General features: G+C 39.3%; 1 protein-coding gene across 1 annotated transcript; it reads left to right on the top strand.

The window, feature by feature from the left end:
• Positions 1-510: 510 nt before the first annotated feature.
• LOC131230965 (ribulose-5-phosphate-3-epimerase, chloroplastic) lies at positions 511-21,120 on the top strand. The gene is made up of 9 exons (XM_058226998.1): positions 511-839; positions 8,498-8,597; positions 13,604-13,744; positions 14,044-14,157; positions 16,525-16,603; positions 19,789-19,898; positions 19,985-20,041; positions 20,587-20,656; positions 20,770-21,120. The coding sequence occupies exons 1-9, from the start codon at positions 700-702 to the stop codon at positions 20,817-20,819; spliced, it is 861 nt and encodes a 286-aa protein (XP_058082981.1). The 5' UTR covers positions 511-699; the 3' UTR covers positions 20,820-21,120.
• The last annotated feature ends 1,059 nt before the right edge of the window (positions 21,121-22,179 follow it).

The raw sequence follows: 22,179 nt of genomic DNA, 5'->3' as shown, positions 1-22,179 counted from the left end.
ACATAGCCACTGACTGGACGGATTAATGTGGAGGCGGGGGAAAGGACGCAATCCACTTCCCATCAGGTGAGATCTTATTCAGTGGAAGGGTGTTTAATCCCTGAGTAATTACTGAGAGTAATGCAATTGTCTATGGTTTGCCTAAAAGGTCAAAAAAAAACACAAAAAAGAATGTTGTCCACGCAACCTAGATTGCCACATGTGCCATCTTTAATCACCCCCACACGTGTAGTCATGTGATACCTATGTTTCGCAGATATTGAGGCACCAACGGGCGGCGATCGCCCAAAATGTTGAACGTGTGCACGTGGTTGAGGCGTGGATAAAGACAAGGACGTGCCATCCGTCGTAATAATAAGTAGAAGGTGCCTAAATTAAGCGAAAAAACAGGAGTGGAAAAGACGGAAAATATAAGAAAAGCAGAGGTGGCAATGATGGCCCCGCCTTATTCGAGGACGAGCAATTCATTACCCAATCCCATCCTTTTCTCCCTCTCTCTCTCTCTCTCTCTCTTCTCTGCCAAACATTGCAGATAACAAAGGTGATTTTGGACACGTGTCATCCGCTGAGAACTCCTTCCGTCTGTCCGGAAGAGTAAGAGAGCTTACCGTCTGAGATTGATTGTAGGAGAGAGAGAGAGAGAGAGAGAGAGAGAGTTCAATCAAGGATTGGAAAGAATCCTCTCGCCCGGAAATAAAAATGTCAGCGGCTTCTTCTTCTTCTTCTTCTCTGTGGTGGATGGCATCTCTGAAATCTGAATTCAACAAGGGATTTCAACAAGCTACTCTTCTGAGGTTTCCCAAGTCTTCACCTGCCATTACAAGGTCTTCCTCCTCATCCTTCTTATTTAAAATAATTTCAAAGTTTACTTCTCTCTCTCCCCCTCTCTCTATCTGCGTGCCCATGAATCTTTAGTATATTCATTGAATTGGTGAAGTTCACGGCTTATGAACATAGGATGAGAGGATTTCCTATTATTTTTAAGCGTTCCTCTTACCTTTTCTTTCAAATTTCATACTAGTAGCAGATTTTGGGCCAGTATGAAAAACTATGCCTTTGTAGCGATATGGATTTTCCGCATTGATTTTACATATTTCTGTTTGATGAATTGCACTGTCATACTGTTAATTGAAGTACCTCCGAATTGATGCGTTAATGAATTGACTTTCAGTTTAGTAATGACCAGACTGTACTGCCTTCCTTTCATATTGAGTAACTGGCCACCGAACGACTGTCACATGGCCTTAATGTTGGACTTGGATTTAAGTGCAATAGACCGGTGACTTCTCCTTTATAAATGTGGGAAGATTATCCTGATGTAAGAAGATTATTCTAATATACTCTAGTATTCCCCCTCAAACTCAAGTACTTCGAAAGGAGTAACTTGAGTTTCAAAAGTATGGTGAACATTTATTCAAAAGCAAAATTAGAATTCGACAATAACATGGTGATGAAATGACGAGTACTATAAGGCGAGTACGCACTTTTGATGGCTTTTGGGATGTGAACCATTTATACTAACAATGATTAGCGAATGATCTAGTGACAATTCCTGTGGCTATTATTTCAACTATTGCTATTCCAGTGGCTCTAGACGTTCTGACAACAAAGAAAAACAGGTCCGGCCATAAGGCCAACGTGGTAACGGAGTTTGGTCCAAAGTTTTGGCACAATGACAAGTCCAGTCCAAAAGCCTAGCACAATAACAAGTCTGGTCCAAAAAATGCGGCGCAAATAAAAGTAGGTCTTGTCTAAAAGTCTGGTACAGGAAAGATACATCGACAAAGGTGTAAAGAGGAGATGATTGAAAAATTGCCAAACCCAGATGAAATGGTCTGGAAACAAAATAATCCATATCAAGCAAAACTCAAGAAAGATCCTGAATTGGGAAAAATCAAAACCCAGATGAGCGAACTAGCAAAACCACAAACATTACAAACCTAGATACAGAAAAAAGGAAAAAAGAAAAATGCATCCAAGGGCCTAGATGGCAGAAAGGGGCGAGAATGAACAGCTCATGTAAGATGTAAAGATCTCCAAGCACTCAAAATAAAAAATGAAAACCCAAGGAAATTAGATTGGGGCTATCGACTGGTGGGGTAGCATGTGGCGAATGATCCTCCTATTAGGGCTCTAATGGCATATGGTGTGTGTGTGTGGGTGTAAGTGTGAGTGGGTGTATTCACCTTTCAAAAAAAAAATAGGGCTCTAATGGCAATGATGATTGATGGGTTCATTGGCGGCGGGGAAGAAGAGGGTGACTAGATCCATTGACAATGTACGGACGACAACGAGATCTGCCGGATCAATGGTGGTGTGCTTAACTGTTGGCAGTTCAGCGCATCATAGCTCAAATCTGGCGGAGATGGCGAAGAAGACAAGTTGCAGTGGGGATCATGGTCGTGAACAGAGGAGATAGCAACATATCTGAATCATTTGTGTATGGGTCCCAACAGATTTGTGGGCCATGGCAGATTGCAGCTAGATTGCGGTGACAACAATAGAAGTGGTGGAGTGTAGTTTCAGAGAGCATGATTGGGGAAGTTTCAAATCCCATGTAGTGGAGCATCAGTAGGCAACAACTAGCAGCAAAAGGGAGATGATAGTTAGAAACAATGGCAATGCAGGCGATGTACACAACTGCATGCAATGGCAGTCAGGTGGAGCTTCTTTTTGGGCAAGATCACCAATTGAAGGAGATTGCCAAATCTGGAGAGCAGTCATAACACTTCTCTGGAATGACATCCTCTGGAAAGGCAGTTCAGTGCTCCTCTGGTGTTGGTGACGAATGAAGGGAATTAGATGGCAGGTTGGGTTTTGGGAACAATGGAGATTGGTAGATGGCAAGGGTCAAATGGTGCTGGGAACAATGGAGATGAGTAGGGCAACAGTGGATGGTAGGGATTTGGAAGCAATAGGATGATACCAGGAACAATAGGAAGATAGGTCTTGGTTCCGGCAGCAGACAATGGGTTTAGATTGTTGGATTCCAACAGCAGACGGTGATGCTGATTTGCAGGCTCCAGACAATGCAGTAGCTGTGGATGATAGAGGGAAAGAAAACAGGAGACATACGAAGAGATTGGGACAGCGTCGGACAATGATGATGGACATCATGCCGACAACGGTGACATGCTAAATTTAGACTGTGGGTGCTGGTGCAAGATCGAGATACCATAGGTGGTGGATGCAAGAGTTGGAGCAGCGAGGCGGCAGATAGTCTGATAATGGCTTTGGTGATTATCAGATGGCTGTCGATGATGAACGAGTGGAATAAAGAGAGACAACAGAAGTTGAACGATCAGGATTAGGGTACGATCATTGCTTTGATACCATGTTAAATCACAATAGACTACACTGTGGAAACTACAACTTGTTTATTTCATTGAGAATAGCATACAATATATAAAAGAGGTGCGGGATCTGTAAAGATCTTATCAAATACATGTTTTAACAAATATAAAAGATTATCCTAATCTAGGAAGATTATTCTAATATACTCTAGCACGTAACAAGCATAAGCCTTGTTGGACATGTAGCAATCAATGAGTTTACTACTTGTGGCCCATTTAGATGCTTAGGTTCTCTTAGGTGTCTAGAAAAGCCCACCTTGTAGTTTCAGTGGTGTTTTCACATGGATAATTGTTCCATTAGGATAGCTTATGTGAGATTGCTTGTAGCGTTTAATATATCATAATCGTTTCTGTACCAGAGACCAAGGATATGGAAACACGTTTTAATATCATTGATAAACAGATTCCGGGGGATGTATTGTTAAGGGTAACATTAGGAAAAAAGGTGCAATTTTTTATTTTTTTTATTTGTCAAACTTTAGGAGATGTTAAAAGACACATGATTACACACGTAGGATTCAAAATAGCACAACAAACAATTTATACATAATAAGTTTCCATTGTTAACAGGGTCCCAACCTATTTGCTTTTGAAAAATAAATGTTTTTTTTTTTTTTTTTTTGTTTTGTTTTCTGAAATTTTGCTGGTAGTAACGCTGTTATCGTCGATATTGTTGATAACATAGACGATATTATCACATGCATTGACGATAGAGTGCATTTATTTAGAAGGGCCATTATCTAGTGCCGATATCTTGTGATATAAAAGATATCACATGATATTGGCAATATTATCAATAATATCGACCAATACAATGTACTTTTTATATTATGCCCTGTATCTGTATCGCTGACCTGCGATACAGATATCAGAAAGACCAGGAACACTGACGCTTGGGCAGATCAGCTCAATTTATGCAATAGTGTGGTGTTCGGTCGGAGTTCATATTGTGTTGCAAATGCCTCAACAACTACATGTGATTGAGAGAGACTCTGAATGTGCTAAAGTACGTCAATAAGAGTTGACTTGCTCAAGGCAGGTGACATTTAATGTATCCAATTCTTTTCATTTGACTCTGTGGTAAATCAACTCCAAGCAAAAACAAATTCCATCAGCAATAATTTAGCCAATCAGAAAACGTGTTTTGGAGACTCAGAAACATTTCCATTCCTCAAGATTTGTGTTAGCCTTTCCCTTCTATCCTTCATGCATATCTTTACGACAAATTTCTTCCAAATATCAGCGGATCAGTTACCTCCAGAAATCTCATACCATTCCGGGCATATAGATCGATAAGGGACGAGAATATTCACATGTAGAAATATCCAAACGTGTTGTATAAAATGTAGCCATATGGATGCACAAGACCAATTGAAGCCTCCAAATAACATTGGTTATCAGATCTTGCCTTTCCGTATGACTAAAAAATTTGGAAGGCTTATGACTTGGATATCTGATGAATTTGGTAGCAAATGGAGATTCAAGGAGAACACAGAAATACCTGGTCTGTATCCATAAAACAGAAGGATTTTGTGTGTCAATAATAGAAACTTCTTAAGAGTATACATGAACAGTGACCTCTCAGTTACATGAATACGACTGTTGGAACATGCTTGGCTAATTATAGAGTGCAGAGTGTCCACTGAGTGTCCTGAGTTATACGGTTCACATATGTAATTTGATTTAGTAAGATGCGATCTCAGCAGAAGATTTCTCTTGCAAGATGTTCCGACTTCAATGAAAGTTTGTTGAGAACCTGCCACCAATGATTGAAAATTAAAGAATGTCCATCTGATGTTTGCTTTCTTCTTCTTCTTTTTTTTTCCTGTTGACGCTATGATTTACATTTCATTTGTTGTTTTTGGGATGACTAAGTTTTTTTTTTTTAAAACAAAAACAAACAAACAATTTTCTGTCACAGTTAGTAATTTGTCTGTCTGATATGTGGATAAGCTGAATGTCCTCGATAATTTATGTTTTAAACTTTAACTGTGCATTAGCTAATGTTTTGTATTGGAAAATAGATGGCATTGTGTATAGCTACAACAGATTTTCCCCTTATGTTCTATTCCACTAGTTTCCAGTTACTTCAGTAGGTGACTAGAAATACTCCGTAAGAAAGACTACAAGGCACGTCTAGTGACAACTGATTTGTTCATTGCCTTCGAGGGGATGGCATGTCCTAGATGAATTCTTTCTCCAGCTTTTGAAGATAATCTGCAATCACTATCCCTTTTCCATGCATAGAGATTTTCTGGTTCTTAATTTTATGCATTCAACATGATAGACAACCATGAAGATTTCTTTTAAGCTAAAACATGATTCCATAAGTAGCTTTTTTAGGACCTTTGATGATTCCTGAAACTTAAATGAGTTTTTCTTCAGAACCTGTAAACTGTATCATTTATTTGTGCATTATAATTTTTATAGCTCTGAGCAGTTTGACACATCTAGACAGTTAATTCTGAGGATATTGATGTAGGACAATTAACCACTTGCTCTAAAAGCTCGAACTGTTAGAGTTTGGCGAATTAATCCCTTTATCGCATAGCCCATGCCCCACATTTCATGGGTTAGGACCTCGGCCGAACCCCCCTCGTGGGCCTCAAATCATATGGGCCGCCCACCCTGAGTGTGTCCCTGCATCCCACAGGCTACCCCACTCGAGCTCAGTGTAAAATGCACATTAATCACCCTCGGTGAGGAGTCTCAAACATGAGACCTCCCCCGTGGGCCCCAAATTACATGGGTCACCCACCCTGAGTGTGTCCCCACATCCCATAGGCTACCCCACTCGAGCCCGGTGTAAAAACGCGCTTGCATTAATCACCCCCGGTGAGGAGTATCGAACAGACCTCCCGCTCTGATACCAATTTAATACAGGACAATTAACCACTTTCCCTAAAAGCTCGAACTATTAGACTATGGCGAATTAATCCATTTATCTCATAGCCCAGGCCCCACATCTCATGGGTTAGGACCTCGGCCGAACCCTCCTCGTGGGCCCCAAATCACATGGGCCGCCCACCCCGAGTGTGTCCCCGCATTCCACGGGCTACCCCACTCAAGCTTGGTGTGAAATGCGCATTAATCACCCCCAATGAGGAGTCTCGAACACGAGACCTCCCCTGTGGGCCCCAAATCACCTGCGTCACCCACCCCGAGTGTGTCCCCACATCCCACAGGCTACCCCACTCGAGCCCGGTGTGAAAATGCCCCTGCATTAGATATGGTTGGTATACAGATCTTCATGGATACCTTCTTTTTTTTTGGAGAAATAACTGCAATTTTCATTAAGGAACAAAAGAAAACAATAAGGGGAAGGACCTGTTGAGATAGCAAACCTCACCCCTATCTAAAAAAAGAAAAGTTACAAGAAGATAAGTTAACAACATTTGATGCCCATTCAAACATTAGTTGGTGAACCCTTTTAAGGATGACCTCCACTGAATTTGAAACATTCCTGAAACATCTGTTATTTCTTTCTTCCCAAACTGCCCACCAGGCGGCTAAAAGAGACATTCTCCACACCACCACCATATCTTTACTCAAAGACACTCCATGCCAAGCTACAAGAAGGTTATCTATAGAATGCGGAAAGGACCAAGCTACTGCAAATGAGGACAACAGGACTGACCATACCTTTTGGAAGAAAGGGCAGTGAATAAACAAGTGGTCTATCGTTTCTTCATTTGCCATGCAGCAAAGGCAAATATTTGATAATATCATACCCCTTTTCCTTAGATTGTCAACTGTCAGGACCTTTCTTCTTCCCACTAACCAGCCAAACACTGAAATCTTGGGCAGCACTTTGTATTTCCACAGTTTGGCTGTCCTTACCTCATCCGCAAGTGCTGATTTTCTGCCAATGCAAAGATGTAAGGACCTCACCGAAAAAAGGCCCTTCTTATCCAGACGCCAAACCAGCCTATCTTTTTGAAGGATGTTAGGATGCCAATTGCCGATGCGATCTAGAAGAGCTGCAAAATCTTCAAATTCCCAATCGTGAAAATTCCTTCTGCAAGGCGAATGCCATACAACTTCATTCTCATGCACCAAATAACAATCAGCGACCATGATGGATCTGTTTGGGGCCCGACGATAAATGGAGGGAAAATCCTCCTTCAGGGCTGCATTACCAGCCCAAATATCTTCCCAAAATCTGATCTTATCTCCTTTACCTATAGAGTATCCTATCCTGTTGCGCACTTCCTTACTTGAGCTTATCACCCCTCTCCATATAGAAGAAGTTCTATAGGAGGGAGACTCCTTAGACCACCAGCCCTCGGGCGTGCACCCATATTTCCCTTTGATTAGCTTGTTCCAAAGCGCCCCTTCTTCGGACCCAAGTCTCCACCACCACTTGCCTAATAGGGCCCGATTCATGGATACCTTTCCCAATAAATAAATAAATAAATCTTCATGAAGTTTATTTAGTTTCCAAATTCAACCATTTAGGATCGCTGTTGTGACAAATTGATGATTCATGTGAATCTCGAGCAATAAAAATAGTGTATTCAGAGATTTAAAAATGGTGCATGCAGAAAATTGCTAGTTTTGTTAATGCACACTTGACACGTTTTTGTTTCTTCAGGATAAACTCATGCATTTTATACCAAGCTGCATTTGTCCTGAACTTTTATTTGTTAATCTTTGGTCAAGGATACAATCATACATTGTTGTGTATGGGATCTCACAAATCTGGATTGAGGCTTAGTCCCAATTCTGGAGGGCCCCGTGCCCTCCAGGTTAAATCCACATGGGTGAGGTGGCTCTTTCCCTTCTTAGTCAAAACTGTCCATCTTTTTAAAACTAGAAAGATCAAACTATGTGATGAAGTGGAGAAAAGCGACTCCAGTCAAACGAATCTGACGTGGAAGACAAGAGGGCTGCCGAGCCCCTAACAAACAGACTTTTAGTTGTGGTCTCTCATGGTTTCATTTAGTTATGCTATATCAATGATATCATTTGAAATATGAGTCAGCAGGGGTGGTAGTTCAAGTTCTGTTAGCTGTTGTTTGATCGCGTGCAACTGTATGCTGGCTATGAAATATGCATTTTGGCTTTCCTCAATCCCTGCCAGACATGCAATCAAGGTCTGACTGTGATTTTCATTGCCCACATCCAAATTTCAGGAGGAAAACTGCAGTGAAGGCATCAGCACGTGTTGACAAGTTCTCAAAAAGTGACATTATTGTTTCTCCTTCGATTCTCTCTGCTAACTTTGCAAAGTTGGGCGAGCAGGTCTTTTTTCAAACTGTGATATCATAAGGGCTTAGTTCAAATTCGTTCTGATATGAATAATGAGTCAATCTAACTGTTTCAACTCTTCTTATGCTTCTTGTCTTGTTGCATGAATTTCACTTTTCCCCCTCCTCAGCAAAGTTGTCTCCACATATCATTCTTTTTCTCTCCATCATTTTATCTATTATTATTCTTCAGAAAAAAAAAAATCATTTTATCTATTATTGGGACTACTCTTAGATTGCTTCAGATGACCTTATTCTTAGTTTTATCCTTTGTAGTCTTCCCAGACATACATCTCATCATCTTCATCTCCACAGCAGTTAATTTTTGCTCATTTGGTATTCTAACTGCCTAACATTGCCCATGTAGTATAGTGAGTCAAATAGTTGTCTTATGAATGTCTCCCTTAAGTTTAACATGTATGTGCTGACCACACCACTACTGGGGTCACATCTCCACATCATCCACTGAACTCTAATAATATTTGAAAATCCTCATCAATCGCCCCGTCATTTTTCCTAGTGGAGCCAAGTTAAGAAACAAGTCACTTTGAACTCATTCTAGATACTAGCAGTTAGTTCATTATAATCAGTGCAAAAAGGCAAGGGCTTAATTCTGAACCCTGATGAAGACACATTGCCACTGGGAACACATCAATCTCACCAGAGGTTGATCTAGACTCTTGCAGTGGCATCTTCACGTCTTTGGTGATGTTGATATATCCTCCAAGGACCTCTTTCCTCATCATCACCTACCACATAACCTCCTTACATATTCCATCTTATGTTTTCCTCATAACTATAGAATGTACATGAGATTCTTTCCCATCTTTTATTAAATTATTTCATAATCTTAGTCTTTCTCTTAGCAATTTTGATGCAGGACATGAAAATTAAATATAATATGCGAGATTTCAGGCCTAAGATCACGTTAGTTCAGAAAAAATTACACAAATTCCATATCCCACATGAAAGTCCAAACATTCAATTAAGGGGAATCTATGCGGGTCCAGGCCTACACATGATAGGGCTGGATCAATAAAAATTATAAACCAAACAATACTCAAAGATAAGAAATAATCATCCACACATGCATAGTAATCAGTCCCTAATTCAAGGGATTCAGAAATTCCAATTCGGGGAACCGTAGGGTAAGAAAAGGGGCATAAAATTGGAGATTTGAGTAATTTAGGGTTAAGTTTAGGGATTTTGGGTGGAAGCGGAGTGAAAGAGAGGAGAGAGACGAACCAGAGAAGTACCGCACGCGTGGATAACAACGATGGCCCAGACGCACGTGCGTATGATCCCGGCCGCACGTATGTTGGGCCCACTATTCAAGAAAAGGCCACCTTGGCCCTGGTCAGCCAGGGATGGACTCCAAAACTCCCAAATCTCAGCTCGATCCGATGTCTGGTTTGTGCGTGGTGCTTTGCCGAAGTTTCAACCCTCTTGAAGGGCCAGATTCTGAAATTCTGCTGTGGGGAGGAGAATTGCTGCAATAGATGATTAATTCGAAGTGTAGATAATGGGGTGAGATGAGAAAAAGAGATGGTAGAAGATGGGTAGTAGAGATGGCGATGGATGGGGGCGAATCGGGATAGATGTGGCTTCGCACCACGGTAGTTAACCCTTCGATGAAGGGAGGGCTTCGCACCCAATTAGGCTTTACAACTCAGAGAGTAGGAAAACGCAGAATTTTTATTAATCTTCAATGAATCAAAAGAGCTACAAGGGGTGCCTATTTATAGGAAAACCCTATACCCCAAAACTCGCACCATGTGCGCAACTTATTAATTGGCGATGGAGTAAACTAAAATAAAACCAAATAAAGAAATCTAAAGCGTTTATGATGTTCTAAATCATATCAATAAGCAAGACCTAAAGTATGAGATCAATCCGACTAGTGGGCCACGATCATGAGATCTCGTGGTGGGCTTTTCTTGACTGTCGGGCCCACTCTTTTGAATCAAAACTTCGTCTCCTAACTAGGAGCCCCTCCCTGGACGTCGTCATCGATCCAGATCGACGGTGGGGTCCTCCTTCTGGCGTACGTGTATAAGGGGCGGCGTGCGTGCGCGTGTGCGCGTGATGTCCCCATCAAATTTGGGTTTCACTTTTTAATGGTAGATTTACAAATTTTATGATCTGTTGTGGACCAAACATCAACCTACCACATAAGTTACTCTTGCAGTGGCACCCTCACGTCTTTAGTGATGTTGATATATCCTCCAAGGACTCCTTTCCTTATAATCACCTACCACATAACCTCCCTACCTACTCTATCTAATGTTTTCTTCATAACTATAGAATGTACATGAGATTCTTTTTCTTTCTTTTTTTAAAAATCTGTTATTACATTATTTTGTAATCTCAGTCTTTCTCTTAGCAATTTGGGTTTCGCTTTTAAATGGTAGATTTACAAATTTTATGATCAGCTGTGGACTAAACATCAGCATTCTTCTTTTACCCTGGCTACGAAAACAAACACGACAAATGCTCACATTGACAACACTAGCATTCGAACACAGTTCCACCTAGCACAAATCCCCAATCCAGCTAATGTCTGCACACCAAAGCACAATTAAGCGAAGGAGGGTCATGGAGGGGCAGTTGCTGATGCAAGATCATATGTGACGAGTCCAAAACACACATGGCTGTGATGATAACAGAGGTTAAATGGCAGTGGAAATTGTTGTTGGATAAATAATTTGTGAGCAACCCCACAAGCATCTCAGGAACAGGGCACGTAAGCCCAAAAAATGAATCCATGAGAGGCTCAATAGGATTAGAACTGTAATATTTCAAAAACGTTGGTTTTCCTCGAGAAACTCAGTGAGAAAGGCGAGATTTTCCTTTAACACATGTTGGAAATTACAAAGCTAGAACTATGGAAGGACTAAAACAGAGCATTCGGAATGCAATTTTTGTAACAATAAGAGTGGAAACAAGAAATTAGTTAATCTTGCTAACCAAAAAGTGTCCCGAAGTGACCATTTTTTATATCTTTCTTTAATAATTAAGGAGAGCGGATAGATTGAGAACAGAGTTGCTCATGTAATTAGAGCTGGATGGATGAAGTAGAGATCTGTCTCTAGACTCTCTACAGTTTTTTTTTTTCCATCACCTGCATGTACCAATGAAACTGAAGGGGAAATTTTATAGAATAGCCATAAGACTTGTCATGCTTTAGGGGACAAAATGTCAAGCAGTCAAGGAAGAACATGTTCATAGGATGATCATAGCTGAAAGAGGATGTTGAGATGGATAAGTGGCAAGATGAGGAGAGATAAAATTAGAAATGAACACATTCAAGGGAACTTAGGAGCAGCATGAATAGGTAAGAAGGGAAAGCAGATTAGATGATTTGACCATGTGCAACAAAACCCAAGAACTGCACCAGCTATGAGTGAGTTGGTTCAAGTTGACGTCTAAAAGAGCAAGGGGTGGGGCCAAAAGGATGTGGGTGGAGGTATTAAGAAAAGAGTTAATGACCTATGGTTTGACTGAGGATATAGTCCTTGATAGTGGAATGGTGAAACAAGATTCGTGTAGTGACACAATTAGTTGGGATAAGGCTTAGACAATGATGATTTTTTTTGAAGGATGGTTAGATAATGATGGTGATTAAGAGAAAACAAATAATCAGAACTGTTCATAAAAGACTTGGACATGATTATATACTTTTTCTTAAAGCAAAGAAGCCCTAACATCATCTGAACTATATATTATTTCTAATACTAACCTTATGCTTTAATAAAAATTAGAACTGATCAAAACATCCCCTAATTCTGTCTCAACCATATAAGGCTTCCCTAAATTGATATTGCATGATCTTGAGCTGGTTTGAAAGCAAACTCAATGGGCTTTCCAAATGGGACCAATTTCATGTCATTATAACATCATTTGATTATCCAAAATGTGGCTCATAAAAAGTGACAGAATTACTAATGGAAAACTTGCTGAACAAGTCATGACCCAATCTAACTCTAAACTAATATTAAATGACATAATTAGAGAAGAGATCTAAAAAAAGGAGAAGAAAATGTCAGCTACTGTTGATGATAACGTCCAACCCTATGAGCCCATGATCCTATACAACTTTGTCTTGTTGTCCTTTTCGAGATCAAAGTTGTAAAACAAAAGGCAGGGCCCTATGATGGCTGCATCAGACTCCCTGGGTCGGGAAATACTCACCCTCGAGTTTCATTCCATGGGAATCATTACAACGTCCATCTGATAGAAATGTTGAGGGATGGGTAACATTAGACAGTAAACTTGTACTTTCCATACAAATTGTTTCTTTGTAGTAATTGGGTCTGGCATGCAAAGAGTTCAGTAGCCAGTTGCCTGTCGCTCAGATGAAATTCAGAAAGTAGGCAAAGTGGAAATTGAGTAAACAAGGGGGAAGAATTGTGAATGGTGTTCTAGTTATGCAGCCAAATGTCATTTTCAATTTGTTGTCCATATTTGGGCTTGAAGGAACAACAAACACATGAAAGCATTGCTGCTATTGGTGTGTGTGTGTGTGTGTGTGTATATAATAAATTCCACTTCTTCTTTTTTTTTTTTTTTTCAATCACTGGAAAGCCATTTCTTCTCTTTTGAACATGTGAGAAACCCAAGATTTTGATGTTGCATGTAATAACGTCCGGAAGATTGAATCATGTTCTATAGAAGAGGAGGGTGCTATCTTCAAAACCTCCTGGCTAAAATGACAAACATTGAAGAAATTTGCATTCAATGAACCCTTCTAGATCAACAAGATTCAATAATGCTATTGGCAATCATCCATTAATTTACCCGAGTCATATGTTGTCATGACATCAATTTTTCAACTTCTTTTCAGATTATTTTGCTTTTTTTAATTAATCAAATGTTAGCACATGACCCATTGCTAGATTACTTCTCACCCAGTTTTTAGATTGTAAATAGGTAACTGATTTTTGTTGATGCTTCAAAATGATCAATGGTGTAGGTGACTGATTTTTGTTTTCATTAATCTAGGTTAAAGCAGTGGAGGTGGCTGGATGTGATTGGATTCATGTTGATGTAATGGATGGGCGATTTGTGCCAAATATCACCATTGGCCCTCTTGTTGTTAATGCCTTGCGTCCAGTAACAGATCTTCCATTGGATGTGCATTTGGTACTTTTTTGTTATTTAACCTACTACCATGCAATTACGGATTGCAAATAGTTCTATTTAGCTACCTAAACTATCTGGTGCAGAATCATCATCATCATCATGGTCTTGTCCCACCAATTTGGGGTCAGCTTAATTATCATGATTGCTTGAAACAAATTCTAGGACCATCTGCATACCTGACACCAACCCTCCTTTACCCGAGCTGTTGCAGAATATCCAATTAAAAAGAGTGCTTATACACGTATCTAGCAGGTTATGCATCATGATAATTTTTGCTTATTGGAAAATCCAACTTGTAGATGATTGTGGAACCTGAGCAGCGGGTACCAGATTTTATCAAGGCTGGAGCAGACATTGTTAGCGTTCACTGTGAGCAGTCTTCCACTATCCATTTGCATCGGACAATTAATCTAGTAAGTTTATCTCTGAAAGCCACACTTGAATTGATATTGGTTTGGTTAAGGGAGTTCGGCATATGCATTCATACAATATCCATGCTGGGGACGTAATGTTGTTTAGTAAAATGCTTGCACAGTTGGTAAAATAAGAAGAAGAGGATGTTTTCTTAAAAGAGGCACATTTAAATGAAATAACCAATTCCATGAAGAGTGATGCTTGTCTTGTATACGTCTATTTGCTTAACATGTTTTATTGGATAGTTGAACAAAAATATCTAAACTGACAGACTAATACTCTGTTGACAGCTTCTTCTTCTTCTGACTCTTGCACTAGTAATAACTCTATGATGTAGATAAGAGTATGCTTACTTGTAGTGCTAATTAACAGTATAACTCTGAAGAATCCACCGAATCAAGATTGCAATGCTGCTTGGTACTCCAATTTTATCAATTAAAAGCACAAGATCTTTTCTAGTGTGATTGCTATTTGAATAAATAGATTTCTGTAATAACTAAGATACTCTAACTAGATCCTCTTGACGCCTCGTGAATACATTAACTAGATCCTCTTGACGCCTTGTGAATACATTTAGCATTATGTGAAACTGATTGATCTTTCCATGTGCTAAATATCTTTTAGTGGTCCATACTCTTCTGATCTAGATTAGAGTTTTTCTATGCCACACGCCTGTATAAGGCCATTCATGTGCACAGCAGCATATGTTCCAATACGGCATACGAGCATCAGATCCAAGCTTCCATCATGTAGTTCCTACAATATAAATCCAGTAGCCTGGAAATCAGGCAGGTTCATTTGTCAGGTGCTCCACTATATTAGAAACAGTCAACAGCTTAGAAAAACTTGCCCAAAGTTCTTCTGTTTTTTGTACATTTTGGCCCACCTCTTGATCTAGCTGACCTCATTTTGTCTAGAGCATCAACGAGATGCGGTTCACCTGATGGGCGGCTTTGATATCATGCTGACTCACCACGCTGGCACATATGGGGGTGTATAGTAGAGATTCCTTGAACACGTGTCTGGGCCTAGCGAGATCTCTAGTTATATCTCAAAAAGTAGTATGAGCACTACAAAAAAAAATAAAAATAAAAAAAGGAAGAAGAAGAAGAAGAAAGAAAGAAAGAAAGAAGAAGATTGTGCGTGCGTGATGCCTCCTAGGACAGAAAATGTAACATGATTATCTGAATGATGCATGGCAACTGAGAAAATGTTGTTACATGGGTATTGACTTCTTGGAGGTTTATAATATAGTAGCATTTGGTTCGGTTTGAAACTTTAGAGCTGACATATGGCCCCTCGGAATAAATCTACAATTTCTTTAGTGGTTGTGGAAGGTCAACACGAGCGTTACTACTTTCCCGGTAGTAGGGAGATCTGCGAGAACTCTGACCTTTATCTTACCATTTCTTCGGAATTGTCTGCTCATAGCACGATGGAATTGTCCGATTGTAGTCCGACGTGCTGCTTCAGTGGCTTGATATGAAAGATGACCAGCTCTACAACTTTTGGTGCCATATCTTCCAATACTAAGTTGTGTGCCATCCAGTTCGCAACCATGTATGAAAAAATTTAAGAACTGTTGACTGGAGAAGGATCTAAGGGTTCTCTATATTAGTGTTGTGACAATCCCATGTTTACGGTTAAAGCTACATATAAAACAATTGAATATTGAACTTCAATCAAATTTGAAATAATTGCATGTAATTATTTGGTTCATGTGTAAATCAGAGTCTCCTGATCTTTTATGGCTTTAGACCCAGGTGTATTGTATGCATTAAAGAGAGATGAACTAGAAATTCCAGGACCAAGCAAGGATTGATTTATTTGAAGATCTAGTTATTTTAAGTGCTTTATGTAGTTAATCCCTGCATCAACATGCCATGGACTCATGGAGTGCATAACTGAATTCTGAGTGGAATGTTAGAATGTGATTATTTAGACCATGTCCTTTTTCCAGATTTTTCAGCCTGCCACCTTATGATTGTATGGTCTGATTTGGCTCTCACAACATTTATCCAAAAGTTCCAATTGAAGATTTTGGTACTTGTTTAATCATCAATTTCTTTTTCTTTTTCTTTATATAACAAGGAAGAAAAGCGACCGTAACTTGCTTGTTCCTTATTGCTTACATCAGTTAAGATCTAGTGATTAGTATGCTATGTTTTACGTCTAGAGATTTCTGGTTTTTCTGCAGGTAAAGTTGCATTTGGCACCTGCTTCTCTTTAATTCATTTGTTGCTAGATGCTAGGTTTGTCACAGTAATTTCCAAGTTTAGAGATGGGAGTAACATAGCTAATATAAGGTCTTTTGTGCCTCTTTCTGGATGTCCTTTGAGAATCTTATATCTGTTAATGCTTCTCAGATTAAAAGTCTGGGAGCAAAAGCTGGAGTGGTTTTAAACCCCGGGACTCCACTAAGTGTCATTGAATATGTGCTTGATGGTAAGATGTATGTTGTAATCTTCTATTCTAAGCCCTTGGGACCTTTTATGGTCAGCTTTCAATTTATGAACCTATGCGGATGTTTTCCAAAACATATCTTGCACTTCATCAGCTTTCCTGTAAACTAAGTCAATATGTTAACTCTGCATTTGGATGAACATATTTAATTTTTCTTGCTTGAATTGGCTATATAGTTTGTATGTCATAGCTCAACAACATGGGAACTTTCACGTTTTGAACAAGAAATGCCAAAAAGATTGGCAAGAGACTAGAAACAATGGATTTTTTTTTGAACAATATAGAAATGCCAAAAAGATTATCAAGAAAGTAGTAAGTGAGGCTAAACTTAAGACTTATGATGATCTTCACAATAGATTTGGGACAAGAATGTGAGAAAGATGTCTTTTTCTTCTTCTTAAGGTAATACTACCAGGGATTGAAACCTAGATCACTCGCACACACAACACTGTCTCCACCAACTCATCTAATGAGCGGGAGGCAAGAAAGATGTAATAAAAATGAGAGAGTAAGGGTAGGTACCTTGATCATGTTAGGTGTATTAAGAGCGATAACCAGAGGGTACTAGTAAAGGACAAGGAGTTCAATGAAAGGTGGAGAAGCTATTTCTAGAACTTCTTAAATAACAACCACTTTGATAGCATAGGGATAGAAGGAACCATAAACTCAAATGACATCAGAGACCATAGATACTTTCATAGGATTAGGATATCTGAAGTTAAAGATGAAAATGGAAAGTCCCTGGGACCAAATGGTATACCAATAGAGGTTTAGAAGTGTATGAGGGATACTAGGTTATTTTGGTTGACAACCACTTTGATAGCATTGGGATAGAAGGAACCATAAACTCAAATGACATCAGAGACCATAGATACTTTCAGAGGATTAGGATATCTGAAGTTAAAGACGAAAATAGGAAAGTCCCTTGGACCAAATGCTATACCAATAGCAATAGAGGTTTAGAAGTGTATGAGGGATACTAGGTTATTTTGGTTGACAATATTGTTCAACAAGATTGTTAGCTCAAAGAAATGCTAGCTGAATGGAGGAAAAGTACCATGGTGCCTATTTATAACAGTAAAAGGGAGATGCGGAGCTGAACTGATTATCATGGGGTTAAACTTTTGAACCAACATGCTATGAAACTTTGGGAGAGTGATCAAGCAAAGACTAAGGTATGGGACTAATGTATAGGAAAATCAGTTTAGTTTCATATGTGCATGTCCACTGCTAAAACTATTTTCGTACTTTGACAATTGATGGATATATAGAGAGAGGAGGAAGGATCTCACATGGTCCTTTTTGACTTCGAAAAAGCATATGGTAGAGTCCCCAGAGAGTTTCTGGTTGGTGTTAGGAAAGGAAGGAGTTTCAAGAGGATATGTCGACATGATTAGGATAAATATGAGGGGGTGATAACAAATGTGAGGGCCACTAGTGGAGAGGCAAGTGAATTCCCAATTACTATATGCTTGCAACAGGGGTTGGCGTTGAGTCCCTACCTTTTTTATTGATTATGGACAAGTTAATGAGATATTTGCAAGAAGAGGTCCCGTGGTGTATGTTATTTGCACATGAAATCCAGTTTTGATTGACAAGACAAGGGATGGTGTAAACACAAAGCTAGATTTATAGAAGGGTTCTTTAGAATCTAAAGGATTTAAATTAGTCAGACTAAAACAAGAGTATATGGAGTGCAATTTTAGTAACTTAAGATCTGTATACCTAGTTGCCTAGCCTTCCAAGAGTCTTATATTTCCATTTTGTTGTTAGTTTATTGGCCAAGTCATCTTTCTCTTGTGCTTCTGATATCGACATTCCCGTTTTAGAGATGAAATGATGTGGTTAGCTATTTTTTTGAAATGAATGTGGTTAGCTATTAGCTTTAAGGTGGAGTGTTTATTACGTTATAAATGGTTCACTTTGTCCTACAGATGGAACACAAGTTGTACGCATTGTTCTTTTGTGGGCCTAGCAGGTGAATTATTTGGGAGGCACCATCAATATAGTCATGTGGCTAAGAAGGGATCAAACATCCCATGGAGGATTACTGACTTATTTGTTGAGTCCTTAACATATATGTACTTTTCTGTGTTGCTAGGGTGAAGCATACTTGAAGGGAAGCAAATAAATAGGTTATGGAGATTTGGATTTCGACCAACCTGAGTAACTTGTTTGCAAAACATGGATCATTGTTGTAGCCTTTTCCCAGCTATTTGTGGTAAGCCTCATGAATCCTTTTTCACCATTCAATCCTACTGAGGCCCTATCTATGGTAAGTGAACAAGCCGTCATATCCCTTATCACCACCTCACCAAGTCCTTTTAGGTCTTCCTATCAGGCGGCCCTTCAATCCAAATCAGAGCTGCCCTCCTAATCAGGCCAACTGCTGTTTTCGTAGAGCATTACCGAATTTATAAAACATGTATAAAGAAAAAAAATCATTGCAATGGAAGAAGAACATTCGATCTATTAATTAATACATTGCACAAAGAATCTTCAAGTGATATGAATATGAGTAGGAACCACATAGCAAAGATAAATTGTCATTTGTGATCTAATATAACTATTGATTAAACATTGGCTTTGGGTTTTTTTACTATTAATCTTTATACTATAACACCTTTCCAGAATTTGTTCAATGAAGATATGTACCTACATTCTTCCTTTCCAAGCATTATCATGATGCGGAAGCTTGGGCAGATTAGGAGGTAATGAAATACTTTGGAATTCTCAGCATATCAAGATTGATCAAATGAGTACTAGAAATTAGCAGAATTTATTTTAAAAATCTTGTCAAAAATAACCCTCATATGGACAACTTCTGATGATTATGGATACAATTCATTTCACATAACTTGGTTAAATATCCTTGTAGCTATTGCATGTTATGGTGATTATCTTGCACCTAGAGGCAATTAATGTGGATATGTAGAACCTGAAAGTTCAAGTTATTGATGTAGAGAAGTTTCTGGAATCTTGCCGTTTGGTGTTCAGTTATTCTGCAATCTTTATGAATTTAATTAGCAGAAGCAATCTTCAGATCTGTCAGTTAAATTGAGTTATATAACTTGTATTCCAATAAGCTGATGTCGCTCATAAGCCTAATCTTTTAGGTTCATTTTAGTGAAAGATATTGACCTGTCATCTGATTTGCTTGTGAACAGTGGTAGATTTGGTCTTAATTATGTCAGTAAATCCTGGTTTTGGCGGGCAGAGCTTTATTGAAAGTCAAGTCAAGAAAATCTCAGACTTGAGAAGGTTATGTGCTGAGAAGGTAGCGTCTCCTTATTACCATTGCTGCTGTTTTATTTGAACTTAAAGATGAGTTCTGAGCTGGCTTTTTAACATTTTGGTGTGCAGGGTGTAAACCCATGGATCGAAGTGGATGGTGGAGTCGGACCATCAAATGCATATAAGGTGCCTCTTATGAAATTTAATTACTTCATCTTTTTATAACAAGGAAGCTTTGTTTTAAGAAGAGAAATTTCAGAAATGTATCAAAGACACACCGGCATGCATTTTAAGGCAAAATCTGAGTAAAAATAAAATAAAATTATATATGTAGTTGTAACTAAGATTGATATAGGGACATTTTTATATATTGTATACCATGTGACAGTGTCGGTTCATTAAAGGGACATAGCGGACACAATTGGAGGTGTGATGGACATCCTCAAAGCTGAAGGACAACACCTCAAAAATATTATTTTTCTTTGCTCTTACATTGTAGTTCCGGTGTACTGTTTGTTACAATAAATTTTCCTGTGCTATATGAACTACATATTTACCTTCAATATGAGTGTACAGATGAATTGGCTAGGTGGGTTTTTAGGGTTGCTTTGTCAAGTACCTTGTTCCCATCCTGGCACCTACATGCATTTGCACATCTATGTTACATAGTTTTAGGAGCTTTTTTTAGTCCTTGAACTCGAGTCAATTGTCCATAACATCAATGCTGGCAGGTCATTGAGGCTGGAGCAAATGCTTTGGTTGCAGGTTCTGCTGTCTTTGGAGCTAAAGATTATTCTGAAGGCAAGATCTATTATTTCAGTTCACAAACTAGATTTACTGCTTTTATTATTGTAAGTGAGTATTGTTTATGCATTTCATGCATCAAGCATAACACAGTATATGTGGTCCTGCAGCTATTAAAGGCATCAAGACTAGCAAAAGGCCTGCAGCTGTTGCGGTGTGAAGTGTGCATTTCTCCAAAAGAATGAATTCTACAGGTAATAAGTCATGGTGATTGGAGTGGAGAAGTATATTGCAGGCCTGGTATGGGTGCTAGGTGTATCTGTTTCTACTTCTGCCCAAATTCCATGGTGCAAGTTCATGTTGCATATTTTATATCAATTTGACTGTTGCTGCTGATTTGCATCTCTTCCATGCGTCTATTGCTACTCTTTTAATGATGCCTTTGGGTGGTTCCCACATCCCCTTCTCTTGTGACCTCATGAGATTTGGATTATAGATGTTCAGAGATCCTTCTACAGTTACTTGCTCGGTAATCATGCTTATTGAGGAGGCCTGTTTGGATTGTGGAAGGGAACGGACACCGAGTTTTTTGGTAAACACTTTTCCACTGTTTTTTTGTTTTTTTCCTGGCTGGTTCTCAGTTCTCACCCTCATTTTCAGTGACACACCCCAAGTTATGATTCCTCCTTTGCTCTCGTAGCTTGCACTGGACATGTGCCAATATGCTAGTGTGCCGCATGTGCCAACGCCCATCTTCAACTGTCCACATGTGCCACTATCCATCTTTGTTTGTGTCCTACATATGCCATTGTGCCCATCTTCAGTTGCCCCACATGCCACCATCCAATTTCAAGGACCTCACGTCCACTGAGCCAATGTGCTCTAAGTATCCAGCTTTGCTTGCGCTTCGCATGCGCCAAATATGCCAATGTGCCACCATCTGTCTTTAAGTGTCCTAGCTACATGTGTGACACCCTCATCTTTAAGTGTCCTATATGTGCCATATTGGCATGTGCCAATGTGGCACATGCCAACACCTATTGAGAAATCTTTCCTGAGATACTCTTGTTTTGCCAAACAACAAATTTGAAAATAGACCTCAATTTCCTGGAAAATCTTGTTGAGAAAGAAATGGGGGAAGCAAAATTTCATAATTCTTGGAAATAAAGTTTGACTCTCGTCAAAGTTGCTCTATCAAATATGCCTTTGTACTTCATGTCCCTGTTCAGATGCGCAAAATCTGTTTTAGCATTAGAGAGATCAAGGGGTGACTTTTTATGGCAGGGGTTAGAAGACAGATTTTGGGCATGTGTCCAGAAGCCAACACATGGCCTCACTTTTAATGATTTTAGGAAAGTCCAGAAGCGGGGCAATGTGTTGGCTAGATTAGAGAAGTCCAAAAGCCAAACCATGCCTCTAATCATGCCAGGAAAGTCCAAAAGCCAACATATGGCCCCACCTTTAATGATGACTATAGGCCTTCATTGTCTTTACACCTAGCTAAGACATATCGGTCTATTCCTCTACAGATTTAGCAAGAGGTGCGCATCTCGAGTGTGACAGATGGACTTCTCCCGGTG

This window comes from Magnolia sinica, chromosome 2 (genome assembly GCF_029962835.1).
Source record: "Magnolia sinica isolate HGM2019 chromosome 2, MsV1, whole genome shotgun sequence".
NCBI lineage: Eukaryota > Viridiplantae > Streptophyta > Magnoliopsida > Magnoliales > Magnoliaceae > Magnolia > Magnolia sinica.
The sequence above is the reverse complement of the archived record's forward strand: the minus strand, read 5'-3'. Positions and strand labels throughout refer to the sequence as shown.

What these genes read in the sequence shown, in the direction of transcription:
- LOC131230965 (XM_058226998.1), top strand. Translation starts at nt 700, where the DNA reads ATGTCAGCGGCTTCTTCTTCTTCTTCTTCTCTGTGGTGGATGGCATCT. An exon ending in TTGCAAAGTTGGGCGAGCAG is followed by an intron (nt 8,598 to 13,603) that starts GTCTTTTTTCAA and finishes TCATTAATCTAG; the next exon opens with GTTAAAGCAGTGGAGGTGGC. An exon ending in TGCATCGGACAATTAATCTA is followed by an intron (nt 14,158 to 16,524) that starts GTAAGTTTATCT and finishes AATGCTTCTCAG; the next exon opens with ATTAAAAGTCTGGGAGCAAA.